A 19,307-nucleotide genomic window follows, 5' to 3' on the forward strand; every position below is an offset into this window, starting at 1 on the left:
ACCGGATACCTCATTTCCCGTATAATGTTGCATCGCCGAATGAAAACGCATATCGACCCTTGTTAGATTCACAAGCATCCCAGTATGTTCCAAAAAGCAATTCTTCGGAGTGGGAATGAGAACATTCGTAAAGGAGGGCGTGCGCTATGTTCGAAACCAGCGATACATCCAGGTCGCGGCCGTATTCGCCCCTGAGCCAAGGAACAGAAGCCTGATATGCAACTTCTTTGTGCTTTCCATTCTCCATCCATTCAAGCAACACAGCGTCTTCCTCTACTGGCTTCACATCTGATACGTAGCCAGCCCGGCGAGGTATAGGACTCGCACAGTTCTGCGATATAGGCAGCTTAGACTGAAGGGACTTTGTTGCACTCCGATCAACATGAGGGGTTTTCGAGCCCCTCTGCAGTTTTCTCGCTGATTCGAATGGGAAGGCCGCTCACTCATGTTGCTGTGTAACTTGGCGGATTCACAAACATCCGAGTAAGTAATAGCAAGAGAGATTCTAATCATCAGAGAGCCGCTCGCAACCTCCAGTCGGCCCCCCCCCCCCCGAAGGATGTTAATTGATCGCCAAAACAAAAGCCTCCCGATAGCGGTGCCAAATGCGGCCGTGGTTGGTTTTAGGCTGTACTCCGTGTGCCAGAAGGTAACTGCAAGTAGTATCTCGACTTAGTTCGCCTGCCAGGGCAGACCTTCCTTGAGCAGAAGCTCGACCCCATCACTTCACGGTCATACATCTAGGTGTTGCCAGATCGAAGCCGTAGGGTCGGCCTAGCGGGCGGCACCCATGAGAACGGACTTGGAGTGCGGCCAGGTCAAGTGGCTGTACGAAACAAGGGTGCTTGCAAAGGCATGTTGAATCCGACATGCTTACGGTCCAATTACCAATCGAGGCGTTGGGCGACGATTCTTGGCTAGTGCTGCCGTCGGCCTGATGGAGGGTAGCTAGCCCCGTCGCCGCATTTCCCTGCCTCTGCGAGTGAGTGCGACAACAGTTGCGCTCGGATCAGGGCACCCACACACCGCCAAGGGTGGGCGAGGCCACTTGCCTCGATGCAAAAGGTCCTTGACGTTTTCCTTCGCCCCCGTCTCACTCTCGCTATTCTATCTGGCTCACTTTGATTCATGTTGCACGTCGCCGCAAGGCGCACGTTCAAATGGCGCGATGGCCCTGTTCGCTAAACAAGCGTAGTGCAGCACCGATCAGAGTGCTATGTCACCTACGTCTTCGTGGGACCCCTATCACTGGACGACGAGATAGGCGATGCAATGAAAGTGAGGGTTGTATTGGTCAAGTATGTGCATTGTCACGACCGCCAAGTCCAAGCTTCGCATGACCAGAAGCTGCGTCCGACTACATTGCCTCGCTTCTGATGTCAACATGCCTTCTCCGAACCTCACTTCACTGATGGCTGGAGCTTGTAGTAGTCTGTAGAGTCGACGCTGTTCTTGTCGGACTTCTCCGACATGGAGCCCCCGTTCGTTTCATCCACTGCATCACTGTCATCGTGGTCTCTTCCACCAGTGATACATTGGGTCGCTTCTGTTTTCTCAGCCGCAGGGTTGGTTGATATCGGACCTGACTATATCTTCGCCTTCATCTGCGTCGATTCGTTCGCCTTGTCGAGATCCGCCTCTCCCTTCTTGCCTATACCACCCTCGCTGCCTTCCATTACGACTTGGACCTCAAGATTCTCGTCCATGGAGTAGGCGCGGATTCCCACGATGCAAATAGCATCCCAAGGATCAGGAAGCCCCTCTTCTTCAGATTCGTAGTGCTCGTCGTGATTTTTAAGCGGTCCTGCAGGAGTGAAGCGTGGCTTTCTGACCATTTCATCGTCACTAAACAGCTCTCTCCAGTCTTCGATGGGCGAGTCGGATGAATTGCCATCTGAGTCCGATGATTTCCGCGCTGTCGGTGCGGGAGTCGGGGTAGGAGCAGGTGTATCTGCGGCGTCCTTGACTTCATCCTTTGGCTCTTCTTAGACTCCTTCTTGTCTTCAATTCTGGCTTCTTTCTTGGGCCCTTAGACTCCTGCTCGCCTTCGATTCTGGCCTCTTCCTTGCGCTCGGAGTCCTCCTCAGACTCTAGTGCAGCAGCTCCGTTTGGTGTATGTATCGTCAAACGTTGTCTTGTCCTTGGCGACTTCCGCGTGGACATCTTGATCCTCAGCCTCCTTGGCCTCCTTACCTTCCTTCATCTCTGCCTCTTCGGTCATTTCGCTTCCTCGGCTATCTTTGCTTCCGCAGCTGCCTTCTGAGAGGCCTTAAGATCAACCTTGGCCTTGGCCGCTTCTGTCTTCTTGGCTCGCTTGCGGTCGCGCTTTTTGTTATTCTTCTAGGTCTGCCGCTTGGCGACTTCGCGCTTGATGCAACGTCTCTCTTAGAGCTTGCGGCGCTCCTTCTGGCGGGACTCGGTGGCTCTCTGCTGCTCTTTGATCTTATGCAGCCTGGCGACCTCTTGGAGATGGGCAGTGCCTTTATCGTGCGTTAAGTCGTATGCAGGACTAGCCTGCGCTAACTTGTCGTTCTCGATGCGCTTCTTGTACTTGCGCTTGATCATATCCTCAATAGAGGGACTGCTGGTGTCTCTCTCGCCAGTGATATTCATGAAGATGTTGTACTCCCCGGATAGTATGTCTGGCTCTCGCTCATGAACGCGGAATGTGGCAATTGACAGCCGTCACCGCGGATGATATTGAAACCATACTGACGGACCGGGGGCAGTGGCATGTAATTCTGCTTATGGAGTCTGTAGTAGGAGTAAGAGATGGAATATCGCCTTTCGTCATATATCTTGAGCTCTTGCGAAGGCAGCTACTGGGAATATGACAAAGAGTTTACCCGGCTACGTGATAAACCTTGTCAAATGGGACATGGCCTCTCCCCGGTTCCATAAAGACGCATGTCAAGGTCTGTTGGGACTAGGGTTGGGAAGTCGCGGCGTCTCTCTGGGCGTCTGATGATGCTTGTATTCAGAACAACGTGCTTTCAACTCTACTTGTCATTGGCTCTGCATGAATGCTATAGACTGTTGGAACACGATATCATAAAGAGTTGAACACTAAGAGTCTGGGGCAGACTGCAGTCTACGAGCCCCAGGAGTGGGGGTGGGGGGGAGGGCGAATAGCGGCCGGATAATAGAATGTCACCGTTCAGGCCCTCCCTCGCCACTGCCTGTTACCTCGCTTGAAGTGCACGCTATTACCGCCACGGCTTCCAGAGCGGTAGTCGCCTGGCCGGACGTTTCGCGGAAACGTAGTCACTGTCTTGGTAATCAACAAGGCCTCAGCGTGTCCACATCTTGCTGTGAGGAAGAGGATGCGCCACATCCGGCGCTATCTATAGGCTCCCAACCAAGGTCGCGTGGCCGAGAAGCAGCGACGCGCTGATTCCCTACTCGCCCTCGGACGGAGGCATGGTGGTTTCGTCGGCGATGGCGGTAAAGATTGTGGAACTGATGTCCAGTCAGGGTCTCCTGCCCTTGATGTGAGGAACAATGCTTACAGCTGGCGATATAGCGAAATTGAACAGCATAGTCGCGTTTGCGTGCACAGACAAAGTACATACGCCAGACGAGATTGCGGACCGACGGTATTTGTACTCAGCGAAGCCTGGGCAGAAGAGTACACTCCTGGGCATGCGGGTGGATAAAGAGACACGAAGTTGTCCAGAATAGAGAAATATATCAACAGCCGTGCTTGTCCATCACGCTCTTGACTGCGCTACTTGACCCAACAACGCTTCACATTTCTGTCTCATCTCCAAGCCGTATTCTGCCGTCCAATTAGCCGCTTCTGCCATATCCTGAGATCCCGGTACGTCCATCACGGCCTCCTTTAAGCAGTGTATGGACACGAACGAGCCTCTCCAGCAATTCAAAGCCAGCCTTTCCAACGGATCGTCTTCTCGGATATCGGGGTATTGTTGATTCTTCCAAAGATCAACAGCGACGCCAGCCGCCCAATCATTTTGTTCAGGGCCCCCGTACGGCTCGAAACCTCGCACCATGTAATAAACCATAGACCCAATAGCGAATTGCTCACTCTCTGGGCCATACAGCCCGTATCCTCCCGCTTTCGATTCCGGTCGAAGCCGTGCCCATGGTGATGCACTTCCAAGGGACTTCTGTCCAATGCTGGCAACACTATCAAAGTCTGCCAACTTCAAGTGATTCTGCTGATCAAGCAGCATGTTCGCTGGCCGCAGGTCTCCATGGACTACTCCCAAAGCCTCTAGCCAGGCATTGGCAGCACAAAGCTCCGCGGCCCAGCGCTCGCTCAATCGCCTGTCTTCAAATCGGTCGACCGAAATGACCCTGTCTCCATCCCTTGTCTGGTTACTTTGAAGTCGATCGTGAAGGGAACCATGGGGAAGAAATTGAAGGAAATTGGCCACTTCCATGCGATAAAAGCTTTGTATAATGTGTGGGCATGGGCTATGATGGCTCTCGAACTTGTCGTAGATACTGTTTTCGTGAACGAACTCACGTAGCTTTTTTTGCCGCGGGAACTTGAGCGCAATCTCGTCGTCTATTTGATAGACCCACGAAACCGCTCCAAGTGATATAAAGCGTCTTGTGATCTGTCGGTATGGGTTCGAGACGCGTTGCATGATTGACTTCGTGTGAGGACAACGGTGTGAAAGGACAAGGAAGGCAGCGATTGGCAGGAGGTTGGGTAACTCGATAGCTGATATTTATCCTACTCGGTATTGGCCGCTTTAGTCAGCAGCCATGCTAGGATGGCTCCCAATAGGCTCACGGGTACCCGTGCATGTAAAATTCCACGGGTACCCGTGAAAATGACTAAGCAAGCTGGCGGCACGGGTCTTGAGCCAATCGGAGGCGAGGCTCTAGTAACGGCTGCGGCGCTTCGTCACGCTTAAGATGCCAACGCGCATGAAAGTGCTCACGTAGCAGAACAAGATTTTGTTCTTGTAAAGCCCTGCATCATTATCTCCTGCCCTGCACCATACAAATACGTCGGTCATCGTCGAGTAGGCTATATGAAAGAAATATCAATGCGGTCAAAAGATTGCCAAGGCCGTACGCGATGGTGGTCTTTACCACGGACGGCTACTGAAAGGGCGCCCAAGCCGGAGACTTGCGAGTGCTGGGTCGATGGAGTGGCCGTGTGAGCGGAATTGCGGTTCAGGGATCAACACATCACCACGTCGGACCGGCCAGCAGCACTCATTGACAGTTCGGAGACCTAATGGCCTTCGAGCTTGGATTGGTAGCCTTCGGATAAGTTGATGTATGTACAGTAGCTCAAGGTCTGCGGCTTTCCTCGCCACAAAGCCTTCGGTAGGTTTGCCGCAAGGGTAGCTGCGCCTCTGCCACTATGGCATTAGATACTGCAATGACAACAATAACAACATAATAACAACACCACCGGTAATATGCTCCTTTCAGACAGCCCATAATAGAGGATCTTTCGGTGTGTCTTGTCCCGTTCTCCGCTACCTTCCTCGAGTAGCTCACACTTTCTCCCATCGACCATCAACCTCTTCCCAAGCCCCACTCTCCTTGCAGTCATCGCATGGGTCTCTCTTTGTAGTCGCTCCGAGGTATGTTGGGCCCTCTTTCACCTCGCCACAATCGCCGCAATCCTCGAATTCTATGAGGTAGCTTTCCTCGTCGATCGTATGGTCGCAAATGTGCTTAGTGGTAGGCTGGATTTGTTGGCACATAGCGAGAAGCAGTTCTGTCTCAAATCAGCTATGCTCGAAGTATGGTGATAGGAGAGATAATGGTACTAAGGCCATGCGCGTTTGGGTGTATGAAGATGATCTGACAAGACAGAGGTGTGTAGTACGTGGGTGACTTCTTCATATTCAGCTGAGTCTCCTTACAACGGACCCAGTGTTGATTATATAGGCCTCCGAGCCATGTGGGTTCCCTTGGTGTATGATTCAGCGTCATCATTGTGACTCTGACTTGAACGATGACCAGGCTTACTTCTGGAGCTTGTGAACATGGGCTCGACACCCCAGTCTGTTGTTGGCCTATAGGAGCGCCCATGTAGGCACCTGTGCTTGTAAGATGATATTCAGGGTTTATTGGAAGTCAGTGGCTGCGCCCGAATCACACGGTAAAGATGAAGTCATGTGTTGATGTGCATATGCATGTTTTTTGCTGAGCGTAAACGCTGTATTCGCCCTACACTCGACCCGACTTTGAAGCAGCATAAATTTGCACGCGCCGCGTGTGCACCGTCAGATTCCCTGTGTCACTCGCAAACCTCTCTCAGAGACTGCTTTCGAATTGGACGCATCGTCTTCAAAATGGATGGGCCGCAAATCTGACCGAGCCAAGCCAAGGAGGCTCCCATTGATATTCGCTACTTGCACTGTATAGTGGGCAATCCAACTTTGATTTCTCGCAGGGCGCATGCTTGACCGTCACCACGATAGTGTGCGATCGTGGAGTAGAGGTGGTCGACAGGCCAGCTTGGGTGCTCAGCCAGCAAGCCAGACGCGTCTTCTATCTTGGCAGCCCAATTACGGCTTTGAGACCCCCCTTAATCTGTCGTCTTGTGAGCTACGAGGGTGGGGGAGGGGGGCGTAGGGCGAGAAGCTTTTGGCAGCCTCCCAAGTATATGCAGTACATAAATACCTAACGGAGCATGTGCACCCCCTGGTGTGGTGTCCCATGGATCCACCACGCAGGGCAAAACCTGTTCGGGTGGTTCGCCTATGTCTTGTTCAAGCGACGGGCTGCCGGCTACACTATCCACTGGAAAGGCGCGCCGAGATGGTAAGCAGCGCCGCCATCAGATGATTGCGTGACGTGTCCCCATCCGAATCTGTGAATCATGCAGACTGTTTTGTTTTCGAAATTACCCTATTGCGCTGATCGCCGTGAAGAGGCGCAACAATGCAGGTTGAAACCTGGCATGCTGCGCAATGGAAACCCCTGTCTTGACACAACCAAAAAGAGGCTCTGAGTCGCCTTGAATTGTTCCGGAAGGCGGAAGGGGATGAGCTGTGGTTCGCACTGGTGCCTACCTGCACAATGAGGCAGCCGAGGGCGCTAGGCGGGTATTCTAGGATCGCTATCCGAGAGGTTGGAGACGTCAAGGGACCGAATAAAGGCTCAACAAGAATATGCTGGCCATGAGGCAAGGACACGACAGGCATTCACATGGGGTTATGGATGTTGCCTCGCATTACTACCTCGGATGATCCACCCGCAGGCCACGGAAGTCTGAGAAAAGTCCCTCGGCAGCAGAATCTCGGGCTGGCTCAGGCATGCCGATCCTGAGTTCCGACGCGGCAAACGCAAAGTGGCTAAGTATCAGGCCGTAAGACCGTTATTGTGGGCTGAGGCAATGCCAGTTCTTGTTTTCGGACATGCGTGGGAACTCGTGCAATGGCAAACCACTTGGGAAATTCCACACTTCTCCCCTCATACTCATTTCCCGTGATGACGTGAAACAACTTAACACATTCATCATAGCGCCCAAGGATAAGTCCGCACATTCATACCGAGGGTTCTTTCAATAAGCCACCGCTATTCCCTCAAAGTCTCGGTGGAAGCCATTTCGGGGCAAGATATGCTGGATAAATCGCCAACTGCTGCGAGCACTACCGGGAGTGCGAAGACGGTCGACTCCGATCGAAAGTTCGAGTCGAGATTGGACGGCCATTGACGAACTTTTCAAGTCAATCAAAGCAGCCCACTTCGAACAAAAACCTGGCAACGTGGCGAAATTTCGAGCTTCAGGCGATCAAGAACCCAAGTGAGAGTCGATCAAATCACAGCCGTGCGAGATCTCTAACATTTCTATGAATGAAAAGCACGAATTGACTAGAGTAAGCAACTTCAAAAGCTGCATAGAGCCGTCTAAGTCTACATATTATCCCAGGCGAGGTATCCCGTATTGTCACGGGTATCTTTTCCACGAGCCCCAGTGTCTGGAAGACGTCTTTCTGCATGGCCATGGTCACTCTTTTCCAACTGCTTATCAATATTGTAGGATTGTAGGTGTTGGTGCGGTGAACGTCCAACAGTTTAGACCAGTTGCGTGGTGCCAGGCTGCTTGCGACTTCTGACAACCAGACCACCGTTCTGCTTCAAGATTCCTGGCAAGAAGACAAGTGCAGCCTGAGGAATCCTGATCTCAACTTCTCAAGATCATGGTACATGATTTGATGCAAGAATATCCTCATCTTATTGTGTACACCTTTTATAGACTTCCAGCAGGCTGAGGCCTCATCATAAAGACGAAGCAGTAGCATCTTGACGCAGCTGGCCAATGTCTGGTTCAGTTATTCAATGCAACACTGCGTAAAGAACATCTGAACTAGTTTCGAGAAGGTCCATTGATAATCCTGTAACTTTCAACAACTCGTCGTTCCTCAAGATGTCCTGTATCACTATCCGGTTCTAGCTCTCCACATGTTAGACTGCCCCAGCGGGAACGCTCTACAGCACCTCGTGTCTCGTACGCTACATCGTACCTAAGGGTACACATAGCCCGCTCGGACACATGGCTTCGACGGATCGAAGCCAAATAGGTGCTTCCGGACCAGCCAAAGTGAGCTCCGGTGCGAAGGCTTGCGAAGGTCGTTGATCGACACAATCGCCGGAGACCCCGGCAGGATTGGCTAAGCCTCCCTGAGTTGCTGGCGTATCAGGATGATATTTCACCTCATCTCTCTTGGTGCTCTACGATGGAGTCTCCAGCAAGTTGAAAACCCCAGGCAGTCTGATGGAAGGGTCAAAAGAGACGAGCACCAGAGGGCGTAAGTTTTCAGTTTTAGTGTTTCCCGAGATGTAAATAAGAGATCGGTCATCAGCTATTCCGGAAACTTCCCACTGAGAGTCTTGACCACGTGGCGTGAGAGTGTCGGCCAGTTTTCCTGATTCTCCGTGTGCTTTAGTCCGAAGTGTCCAGTAAGATATCACGTTCTCGATGTGGTTTGTTTCTCGAGAATCTGGTTGCTTGTGCGTTGCCACCTGCAGACGAGTCATGGTCCGCAGCTGAAGGTTCGCAGGTTTCTCATCTACGGCCGCAGGGTTGATTAAGTCCAAGAAAGCTCCGCAGGGGCTGCTGTAGGACCTTACAAAGCAGTTGTTAAAGGTGATGAGTGGTTCTGTGAAGCTATCGTCTCCTCGGTGAAAGGTCGATGGACTTCCGTGAGAGCGCGGTGTCTGATCTTGAAAGCCAGATACGTGGATGGAATCTTGCTCACTGCCTTCTCTTGTAGACACCGAATCATCAGCAGGCTCGTCACTAGAGAACTTGACTGCCGTTCGATAGACAGTTCTCGAGCTCGAGGCAGTCCTCGATTCCCCGTTGCTGTTGTAAGAATGTTCTCTTCGACACTCCACGACCTCGAGAACTCCTGTTTTGGAGTCTTTCTCGAGGCTGAGGGTCGTCCATCTGTCATCCATCGGGCCGTCTCGGTGGTTACGACGAAACATGGACATCAGCTGCTTGTCCTCGGGACCGCATATACCAAGGGGATAGCGCACGCCGTGGTAACGAGACAAGTGACCCGTCTCGTCAGGTTCATCTTTCGGTGTGGTTGATACAGCATAGAAGTGATCGTCCACGATTTCGAAGGCCAGAGAGATCCCAACGTCGAAGCCGGCGATGTCATCCAGGATAAGAAATCCAGGTAGCCAGGCTCCCTCGCTCAGACTCAAAACTTCAAGCATCCACACTTCGTCGTTGTTGTCATAAGTTCCGCAGTACAAATACTCCTGATTGTTTCTGACAAACGCCTTCTTGCAGGAAGTAGAGTCTTTACGGGGGAACCTTTTCCGCTTCTCAATATCGATGACGAGAAGTTGTTCGATTCCTGTCTTCTTACGCGGGATATATAGGCAGGACAGAATGTCGTCGGAGAAGTAGATAGGTCGGAGCTTATACTTCTCTGCCGGAGTAGTGTGGAGTATGGAAGCAAGTAGCTTGTCCACGCTGATTTCGACCTTCTTCCGCGCCGAGTGATGAATATTAAGGAGGTAAAGTTTTTGGGCTTCTCTCTGCGTGTAGCAAAGCATGCCGTTGCAGTAGATGTATTCATTCGCGTGCGCAACGACGGCTGTTACGTATGGCTCGGCCATGATGACGGCATTGAGGGTCTTCTCTCGTCGGCGCAATGCACGAGCGTAATTTCCATATGGACGCGCATCTCTCATCTCGGTGGAATACGGGGCGTGATTCTTGATTTAGGTTAGATACTGTCAGCTGGGGATACTTGAGAAGGACATCTTCAAACCTCGAGTAGGGTTTTTGCACAGGACTCATCGTGCATGAGAAAAACGAATTTCTTACAAACAAGACAGAAATTCCATAGATCCTTAGGACTGAGGAGCTTGGCAACAAGGAGAAGGAGCTCGTGCGAGAGTCTCTGCATTGTGATTGCCGGACAGAGGGTGAGTTCTGTGAAAAACCATGGACCGAGTCGAATGCTTCGCGCTCTGGCGATCTTGTAGCTATGCAAGACCATGGCCCGCGGAGCCTCATCCACTCAGAGTCATAATGGGTCGGTTCAGATGTCCCGCTGTGTAGGGCAGCACTCCCCTGTATTAGGGAGATTATTGGGTCACGCGCTCATGGGCAGAATCTGACAAGTGTTAGCTGCGTTTCGAGGACTTACATTATTCGCTTCACGCCTTGGGGTTATGTCCCTCAATGCAAAAGGTCTGCCGTGGTCCCGATCTATTTTCGCCAGCAAGACATGGTGAGATGCATGTTACGACAATTCAGAGGGGCAAAAATCATGCATGCATTCACGCGCAAACGAAACAAACCTTACCCTCAGTCAGTGAACAGCGAGGCCAATACTACCGACCTCCATCGAGGCTATCAATCGTGTAACGTCTGGCCATCCCAAGTCACGCTCGCCGCTGGGTTCCAAGTTCTTTCGTGGCACTGATTCAGGTCTTTGGCTACTCTGAGTGACGTAGCGAGACTGCTATGTTCGGTTTCAGCACCAGCTGACTTCGGTGCTCTGCCCCCTCCCGGGCCACTCAAATGGACCTCTTGCCAGACCAAACTCCAGCGGTCTGTTTCTGTGTTGGGCCGAGTAGGGCTCTTTTAGGTGTTTCGTCGTCGTATTTGATGCAGGCCATCGACAAGGTGTAGGGTTCCCAGAGCCAAAGGACATGACATATGAGGGGCGTGCTTCGTGGAGTGCTCGCCCGACCGACGAATAGGTCAGGGCCACCCCACCATGCCGTCAAAGTTGACTGTTCTCTCTACACCCTAGTGACTTCTATCATCCTGGTCACTGAGCCTCCCCTTAAGAAAAGGCAAGTTTCGTGGATACGCCTGGATAGTGGGACCAGATGAATGTGAGTAGATCGTCCAATTCAGAATGCAAGCCTTTGGGACCGTTCGCCCACCATCGAACTTGCAAGCTAGCCGCTAATGAGTCTGTGGTCATCAGCCGTAGCCCCAAGCTAGTCCCCGTTCTGGGAGTCGACTTTCATCCTGGAATACTGCGGCTGGCGTGAAACTCGATCTTGTTCGCTACCTAGACTCGGAACCATTGCTCCCTCAACATAGCCCCGCAAAGACCATCCTCTGTTATCATTCACTGCAGATATCAAAAGACCTCTCCCGTTCAACGAAGCACGGCCCCCCCTTCTCTGCTTGTAACACCGCGAGTGCACTTTTAAGTGAAGCTTTGCGGCGTTTCAAGTATTTCACCCGCCTTTCTAAACGATCCGCATTCCTTTTTAAACGAGCGTTACGTTCGTGTAAGTCAGCATTTTCCTTTTCCAAGTGAGTATTTTCCTGCTCAAGCTCTGTGAATTTATGTTGAATCCACGCCACTTGGCTGTGTAGCTTTTGGAATGGCCCAATTAGTCCGTCCCGCATATGAGCCTTTTCCCGGATTCTGTCAGTGTCATCGGTGGCGATTGGATCCGAGATGACTGGTACTATTTCTGACTTCTCAGCTCCTTCGTAAATAACGCGCCCAAGACTGGGCGACGGCGTCTTGTGTGGGACTTCCGAATCGTCTGCCGGCTCCATCACTCGGTTCACACCCAGACTCTTTGTCTCAACGTTTGAACTCGGCAACTCTGGCAGTTGATTTTGCGACTGCTGCTGAAGCTTGCAGTCGTAGTTTGGTGGTGTCGCATGGTTTGAGGGATTCACTGTTTCGCCGGCAGGTCGCGAGCTCAGAGTACTAGAGTCAACGCCGAACACCGTCGGTGACCTGACGCAACCGGTCGTCATTTGCATCAATACCTCTACTGCACTGCGATCAGCAGGACTGATGCAGTTGTATCCATCGTGAAAGGCGCTCTGTAGCTTCATCAAGCTTTTGCGCTTGTCCTCCACATTCACGTGGTCCTGCGCGTCTTCTGCCACCTCACCACCACAGCGTTCGTACGAAGCTAGAGATGTAAGCTTTGTGCGAGGTGGCTGTAACGTGATGCTCACGAACCTCGTTGATTGAGACCAGACATGAACGGAACCTTGGTGGATGCCATGACGTTAAAGCGCGCTTCCGCTTTCCGAGCGTCGAGGCCTTCCTGTTGGGAGAATCGGGTGCCCCGTTCAGACACCTATGCGACCGATGGGTGATGCTGAAGCGTTTTCGAGAGCCTGCCGTTCAGCCTGATGACATGGTGGATTCCTCATAGGACGGTCCCAAGGGAGGCCTTTTGGCACGACGATTCTCTTTATGTAAAGTCCCAAGATAGATACCAAAGCTGAAGAAAGCGGTGTGCCGCCAGCGATGCGATGATCAAGAACTACCGCGTATACCAGGTCAATGTGAATTGGATGTGGTGACAAAAACCTAGTAGTCACCAGCCATTCCACATCAACTACCTTTGAGGCTGCCTGGGGCATGAGTACAAGCCGGGGGGCAACGAACGATCAAATCGTCAGCAGAGAGAGCAGCGTGGCCGGTGCGTGCACAGCGTTTCTCCTGCGCTGTGCCCATCGCTCGAGAACTAGGAGGCCTTCACAAAATGCCACTTCGCTATTCGTCGCCTTCCGGGGACATCGTCCGCGCGCGTGCGGTGGTGAAATTGGCTGCCTGAATCCAACCTTGTACCTCACGCAGGGTGGGCGTCTGCAGACGCCGAAGGGCGTCGACCTTCCGACGGTCAAGGCATGCTCACCCTTGATGGCTAGGGATGATTCTTCGAACACCTCCAGTCACCCACCCTACACGGACCTGATTGCCCAATGCAGACGAGGCACGCCCAGCCACGCTGCCCATGTCTACGCATGGGAACCCCAGCGCGCTGGTACACGGCCGAGGGATGGCTTTCACACGACTCGAAGAGGTACGCAGACGAGGCTCTGTTGGCGAGACGGCGTTGGGTGTGGCCCATCCCCCTGCACCATGCGCCGACAAGGATGGGAGGAGAGCACCCACAGGATCTCTCACAGTCGAAGAGCAGGGGTGCAGGCACGTCCTCCCGGTCCCGATGCCTGCCAACCACGAACATGGGTACCTCACCCAGCGGGAGGGGCGTGTCTGGCTTTCTTCCTGAGCAAATAATGGCTTTGTTCCTACGCCCTACTAGATCTTCAGCCTCCATAAATGTGGGTATTATAGCGACCAATCACAATGGGCCCTGCTAACGGCCACAGCCCGTCGGTGGATGCGCCAATACGAACTCATGTTCAGATACCAGGCGCAAACAACAAAACGATCTGCCACTTGCTTCCCGTTTTGACCGGTGTGGGCACTCAAGCAGAGCGGTCAATGGAATGCATGTCTACCATGTCCACGTCGACTGCCGCAGCCTCGGAGCCACGGGGCAGCTGCGCTTGAGAAGTTGGCCCTTCGTCCGGGTACCTGCGGTTCGCAAAGATACATCCTGTAGCGCAATGACTCGGCTACATTGAACGGTCTCGCTGGGCGTTTGGTCACGGTCCTCAACCCACTTCAGCTGTAGGTGTCTTGATCGCCTCCTTCAAGCAGAGTCACGGTTGTGACTGCAAGATTGTGTGACGGAAGCGCCCCCTCTGGTAGAAGCTGGCATCCTCTTCCAACGGCCAGGACGACAGCACATCGAGGTCGTCGCTGCGCATCGCAATAACCCATCGTCGGTGCCGTCGTTGACTCGCCTCCGCTGTAGTCAAAACAGGCGTAGCCGTTGTTGGTGGGCCCAATCATCAGACGACTGGTAGCCATGCAACTACGGAGTACACGCTAACCTTATCGAACGTGGCAGACAGGCCAGGGCGTCCGCTTGCTGCAACTCTCCCACTGGGGTGCTGCACACGGTTTCAGATCCGTTCATCCCGTGGGTGGCGTTCCGCCGCAGAGGGAGAAGGTGTCTGCGTAGTGTACATGCACCTTGCTCAGTGATGCAGGGGACGTCAGCGGCCGCCACGTCTGCGGGCTAAACAGCGTACGCCCCGACCCTGGCGCTGTCTGCGAACGAAGGAGAACAGACGGCATGTAGCACACACCCCAATTGCCCTCGCGTAACGCCTCCTCCACCCAGACGCAGGGACCAGGTTCCGGCCGCGGCGCTGGCCCGGCTTCCGCACCACCGGCGTGGGGCCGTCTAACCCCGCCGCGCCAGGAAAGTCCTGGGACGTCATGCTCACCGGAGTGTGGGTCGCGCGCCGAGTGTGCAGGCCATCACCCCGTAGGTCCCCGACGTATCTCCTGGCGTTTTCCTTTAGACGAGCCCGCCTCTGGTATTAGTATTCGAGCGTACGGCCTTCACGATGTAGTGTGCAGTGTATCGAATAGCACACGCTCCTTCCTTTGATGTTGTGTTCGAGGGCATCAGAACTAAGGGACGGCATTCGATGTACCGTTAATCTGTCCCGCAAACACCTGTCTTCTATGATGGGACACCAAAACTGTCACGCCGAGGTTATCTTTGAAGATGGAGTTAGTTGGCTGGCACGTCTTCGTCTCACCAGGACCACCTCGCCACCAGAAGAAGTCCGTGATTTCATTTTTCGCTCCGAAGCGGGTACTCTAGCCTATCTCAATGACCACACCAGCATCCCGGTCCCCAGAATCTTCGACTGGGCTTGTGAGTCCGATCCGGAAAACCGAATTGGAGTCAGCTACATCCTAATGGAGAAGCTTGATGGAATGCCCTTAACCTGGCAAGCGGCAAATCCGGCACAGAGAGAGAAAGTCATGCAACAGCTGGTGGACGTGTTTCTGGAAATTGAAAGACATCCTTTTGAAGCTTTGGGTTCACTTCTCACCGTTCCAGGCCCCACCAAGTTTGAGGTGCAAGGCCTCGCACAACACGCAACATACATGATTGGGCCTGAAGGGCCGCTTGGCCCTTTCACTTCTTCGCTAGAAGGGTCAGTCAACATGATCAAGTCATACCTGACGATGATAGCCAGCGGCGAGATCAGTGCCTACCAATCGGTAGACACCTACCTCACGCATCGTTTCCGCCTAGATATTGCCGACAATCTTTGGGGGGATGAGTCGACAGGAGGGCGATTTTTCCTGAAGCATCCGGATGACAAGGGCGACCACATTCTTGTTAATGAATCTTACGACATCGTTGGAATTATAGACTGGGAGTGGACCCGGACTGCTTCGAAGGTGGAGGCTTTCAGCTCGCCTTGTATGATGTGGCCGCTGGGGAAGTTCTATAAGGGTTCCAATGAGTTAGCCCCAGATGAAAAGCGGCTAGCAGAAATCTTTCAGGAGAGGAGTCGTGAAGATCTTTCGAACTATGTCCTCCTTGGCAGAAAGGTTCAGAGATTCTTCTTCGCTCTAGGTCCAGAAAGTCCTTCGAATCGACAATCCCTTTTAGATCTCTTTGTAGGACTCAAAACGGCCTTCAACTTTGAAGACGAAACGTGGGAAGGGTGGGAGAAGTGGAAGAGCCAAGCCCTGCGCAAGTGGGAAAACGACGAATTGCTTCAGGGCCTGCTTCGGCTTCAAGGGGAAAAGGAAGACCAGTAAAACGAGTCTCGAGGTTTGTGTCACTCTTAGTGCGGCCGACAGATAAGTCGTGTTTCAAGAGGGTAGAACTCTGAGACATAGTGTGATAGTTCCTTCGTAAATTGGCTGCAATGAAACCAAAATCGTGCGATTGTGCCAATAACCCTACTGCTTACTCGACGAGGTTCTTTTGTTCGTTTTTCCGCTCCTAAATTCTCGATAATGATATAAGATCCTCCGCGTCAAAATCTCAACAATCTTTGATGATTTCCAAACCTCGCATAAGACAGGGGCTAGGCAGGGAAACTCATATGTTCAACGAGGAGAGGAACTCGAGCTCCGTCATCGTTAAGAACTACATCAAGCAGGAAGGAGGCAAACTCGTCCATTTTCTGAGGATGACGGCTCAGCCACCGACGACCACGGGAGCTCTGATGATGACGACACCGATCACGAGAGGTTTTCTCCGGACGGAGCGGTTCGGGGATCTCAACTTACGGATCGACAATGGCAGAGGAACTTCTCAACAAGCAACTCGGCGGCGCCCGACCCCGCGAAGAGCCCACTATACGCACCAAGTCCTGTTTCCAAATTCTCCGTCGATGATGTCGCCGCTTCACTGGACATTGCAGAAGAGTGTCAACCAGACATTTTTGCGCTTCCTACTCCATTCTCAGATCACCCCTCCGTCTCACGGCAAGGTGGTGACGCCATCACCAGTCGGAGAAAACGAGGTCACGAGACAAGCGTAGATGGACATAAGAGCGACGATCTTTGCCTTTGTAAACGAAAAAGATCACGAAATCCCAACAAGACGACTGGAACAGAGGCTCTTCCAGTGAGGACCTTGCGCGCACTACCTTCTCGAGTCTTGGCAGAGAAGCCAGACAGGAGGGGCGTTCCAGCCCAGTGCGAAAGACATATCCGGCGCTCGTCAAGATCAAAGCCACGGTCTCACGCCTCTAGCCCCATGAGTTGTCGTCCACGGCGGGGGCGATCGCAAACTATACCCGAGGTAACTTCACCGCGTTCGTCTCATTCCGACCATCCTTCAGGAAAACCTAGTCTTCACTGCTTTCAAAGTGTCGCCGTTCTCGCTCCTCTTCTTGTCTTGGGTAATGCCTGTGAGGATCCCTGTCAGTTTAGGATATCTATCGTCTTGCGTATTGTATTTGATCACTCACATTCGTTCACGTCATTTGAAACACAACCTGCCAGGCGTAGTTGCCCGGTTGAAGGTCTAACAGGACCGGGAGCCAGGGGCTGCTTGTTTTGTGAAGAGGCAATTGCCACTTCCTGTGAGGTGTGTCCTGTGGGAGGACGAGGAAGTACATAGGCACAAGGTGGCCAGATTTTCCAAGACTTGGTTCCATCAGGTGTGGTGTATTTGGCGATTTCCGCTGTATAACCATCGATCTCGGGGATCGAGGCAAATGGCCGCGTTGTATGTGCGAGATCGCCGCCCAAAGCATGGCCGTCGTATGACTCGGCTGTCGCGGGAGCCCCAATATGATTGGGATCCGGTTCGTCGATACTAAGAGGAAAGTCGGGAGGACCATTTGCTTATTGTAAGTCAATGCCTCGATGGATATGATGCGAGCGTACTCGACTTATGGCTTGAGGCCTGATTATCTGTCACAATTGAAGGCCCGATATCTCGCTCGAGTGACGTTGCCAGCGCCGTTGATTGCAGTGTTGATGTTTGCTGTCGCTTTCGCCGCTCCTCGCGCTTGTGTTAACGTTTCTTTTCTTCGCGCTCTGTATGTCTGCGCTCATTTTCTTGATAGAACTTCGCATAGGACTGCACGTCATGTGTTTCTTTGAAGTGAGGTTGGGGCATGTCGGCGAAAGAGGAATGATTTGGTCGAGTATGAGAACCTGGCAGGAAGCAGCAAGAATATTTACAGTTCAACTGAGATACGGTACATGCGAGTTTGAGAGGATGCGGACAAGAGAAACAAGCGAAGCTGGTCGCTGAGGGGAGACTGTAGGTATGCAGAACCAAAGATGGTGGTAGCCACCAACAGAGCCGAAGCAGGAAGACGCGAAAGAAGGAATCCAGAGGCAGGGAAAAAGAAAAAACAGTTGAAACAAAATGGAAGCAGGAAGAGACTCTTCAACAGAGAGAATCATCACAGAGGATAGACAGTGCAGCGAGGAATTTGGAGATAGCTGGCTGGCCTTGATTCAACAGCAGGGCGAAGTGGGGCGTCGCGACTTGTCGTAGGCGCGTCGGCTGTTGGCCAAACCTTGCATCCCGGGCATAGCTGCCGGCAAAGGCGGCTGAAACCGAGTAGGATACAATCAATCAATCAATCAATCGCTTGCTGTATATAACGTTGTTTTAGATAATCTATTTGCCTCGGTGAATTTATTTCCGGCTCCTCGGAAGCAAAAAATCTCGGGGCCATGTGGGGACTAACGGGATAGTCCTTTCTATACTCATCGTACATCCGCATTGATCCCTGCCTGCGCGCGGCCCAATACCGAGTATCGAGCAGCAGTTAGACAGGCAGGGGTCATTTTGTGTGTATTGATTAGTATATCGAATGAATGGCTATGGAAAGGAATTCTATATCTATATAATGAGTGTACGATCCCCTTGTATAAGGATACCCTTGCTAGCCTTGCTCATACCTCTGTTGTTGTTGTTGTTGTTGTATTTAACGCCGTGGCGGCCGGGCTAGAGCCCTTACCGCAGACCTCCCGAAGGGTATATGGCGTGGAGGGCCGTGAGCCAAGGCTACCTACTCTACAGTACGTCGTCTCTTTACATCGTCCTCCAAATCATGCCTTGTGGCCACTACGCGTTCTGTCTGTCCCCGGTTCCCGCTGGTGCCCCAGTTTCATTCTTTCCCAAATCGTCCCTTGGAATCGGGAGGTTCTTTGTAGTCCGCACTCACATCTACGTAGGTGTGGATGCTGCTACCGCAGACAGATCTTCTGGAAGAAGTCCGTCACGCGGAGAAAGGCCTCGAAGCCTCGTGGGTCGGTGATTAATCTCTTGAAGTAGGCCTCGAGAGATCCCATAGGGCCTATGGGCTCGGGCATACTGCGAGAGTGGAGGGTCGGCCACCGTTGCCTCCTCGCCAGCGTTAGTCGACAGTAGACCAGGTGGTCCACGTCTTTCGCCTCTCCACAAGAGCACATCATTAGAGCGTCGTCGTGGTTGAAACGTCGGTGATATTGCTCGAAGTCCCCGTGACCCGATCGTGCCGCCAGCAGGTGATGTAACGTAGCCCGCGGCAAGGCCAGTTCAGGAGGGCTGGACAGAGCTGCCTCAAGCCCCAAGTCCGCGTACCGCGGCCTTCGCTCTTTATACCACCATCTCCTGTGCTGGCTTTGTAATTTTTCCCTTGCAAGCCGCTTGATGCCCGCTAGTGTTGCCATTTGACCCATCCGCGCCGGCAGTGTCGTTCCTTCTTTGGCCAGCCGGTC

At 52.7% G+C, this 19,307-nt stretch overlaps 6 protein-coding genes across 6 annotated transcripts; 2 read left to right on the plus strand and 4 right to left on the minus strand.

The window, feature by feature from the left end:
* Window positions 1–1,351: 1,351 nt before the first annotated feature.
* BDP55DRAFT_685546 (uncharacterized protein) lies at window positions 1,352–1,930 on the minus strand. The gene has a single exon (XM_060576454.1). It carries the CDS (start codon window positions 1,833–1,835, stop codon window positions 1,587–1,589), a length of 249 nt encoding a protein of 82 aa, XP_060422264.1. The 5' UTR covers window positions 1,836–1,930; the 3' UTR covers window positions 1,352–1,586.
* Window positions 1,931–3,710: 1,780 nt separating this feature from the next.
* On the minus strand, window positions 3,711–6,124 carry BDP55DRAFT_761596 (AGC/DMPK protein kinase; the record flags this gene model as incomplete). The annotated part of the gene is made up of 2 exons (XM_060580870.1): window positions 5,528–6,124; window positions 3,711–4,558 (listed from the first exon to the last, which is right to left on the minus strand). The coding sequence occupies exons 1-2, from the start codon at window positions 5,694–5,696 to the stop codon at window positions 3,711–3,713; spliced, it is 1,017 nt and encodes a 338-aa protein (XP_060422265.1). The 5' UTR covers window positions 5,697–6,124.
* A 6-nt stretch (window positions 6,125–6,130) lies between these two features.
* On the plus strand, window positions 6,131–6,559 carry BDP55DRAFT_685553 (uncharacterized protein; the record flags this gene model as incomplete). Its single annotated transcript, XM_060576455.1, has 1 exon — window positions 6,131–6,559. A coding segment is annotated over one exon (181 nt), but the record flags the coding sequence as incomplete, so codon positions are not given.
* A 2,117-nt stretch (window positions 6,560–8,676) lies between these two features.
* Window positions 8,677–10,373, minus strand: BDP55DRAFT_567111 (uncharacterized protein; the record flags this gene model as incomplete). The annotated part of the gene is made up of 2 exons (XM_060570565.1): window positions 8,677–10,179; window positions 10,236–10,373. 2 exons carry the CDS (start codon window positions 10,371–10,373, stop codon window positions 8,677–8,679), a joined length of 1,641 nt encoding a protein of 546 aa, XP_060422267.1.
* Window positions 10,374–11,513: 1,140 nt separating this feature from the next.
* BDP55DRAFT_437065 (uncharacterized protein) lies at window positions 11,514–12,555 on the minus strand. Its single transcript, XM_060567564.1, has one exon. The coding sequence runs from the start codon at window positions 12,284–12,286 to the stop codon at window positions 11,552–11,554; it is 735 nt and encodes a 244-aa protein (XP_060422268.1). The 5' UTR covers window positions 12,287–12,555; the 3' UTR covers window positions 11,514–11,551.
* A 2,090-nt stretch (window positions 12,556–14,645) lies between these two features.
* On the plus strand, window positions 14,646–16,073 carry BDP55DRAFT_685559 (uncharacterized protein). The gene has a single exon (XM_060576456.1). The coding sequence runs from the start codon at window positions 14,715–14,717 to the stop codon at window positions 15,888–15,890; it is 1,176 nt and encodes a 391-aa protein (XP_060422269.1). The 5' UTR covers window positions 14,646–14,714; the 3' UTR covers window positions 15,891–16,073.
* Window positions 16,074–19,307: the final 3,234 nt, after the last annotated feature.

Source organism: Colletotrichum godetiae, assembly GCF_030913485.1.
Source record: "Colletotrichum godetiae strain CBS 193.32 chromosome Unknown BDP55scaffold_91, whole genome shotgun sequence".
Classification (NCBI taxonomy): Eukaryota; Fungi; Ascomycota; class Sordariomycetes; order Glomerellales; family Glomerellaceae; genus Colletotrichum; species Colletotrichum godetiae.

What these genes read in the sequence shown, in the direction of transcription:
- BDP55DRAFT_685546 (XM_060576454.1), bottom strand. Translation starts at nt 1,835, where the DNA reads ATGGTCAGAAAGCCACGCTTCACTCCTGCAGGACCGCTTAAAAATCAC.
- BDP55DRAFT_437065 (XM_060567564.1), bottom strand. Translation starts at nt 12,286, where the DNA reads ATGAAGCTACAGAGCGCCTTTCACGATGGATACAACTGCATCAGTCCT.
- BDP55DRAFT_685559 (XM_060576456.1), top strand. Translation starts at nt 14,715, where the DNA reads ATGTTGTGTTCGAGGGCATCAGAACTAAGGGACGGCATTCGATGTACC.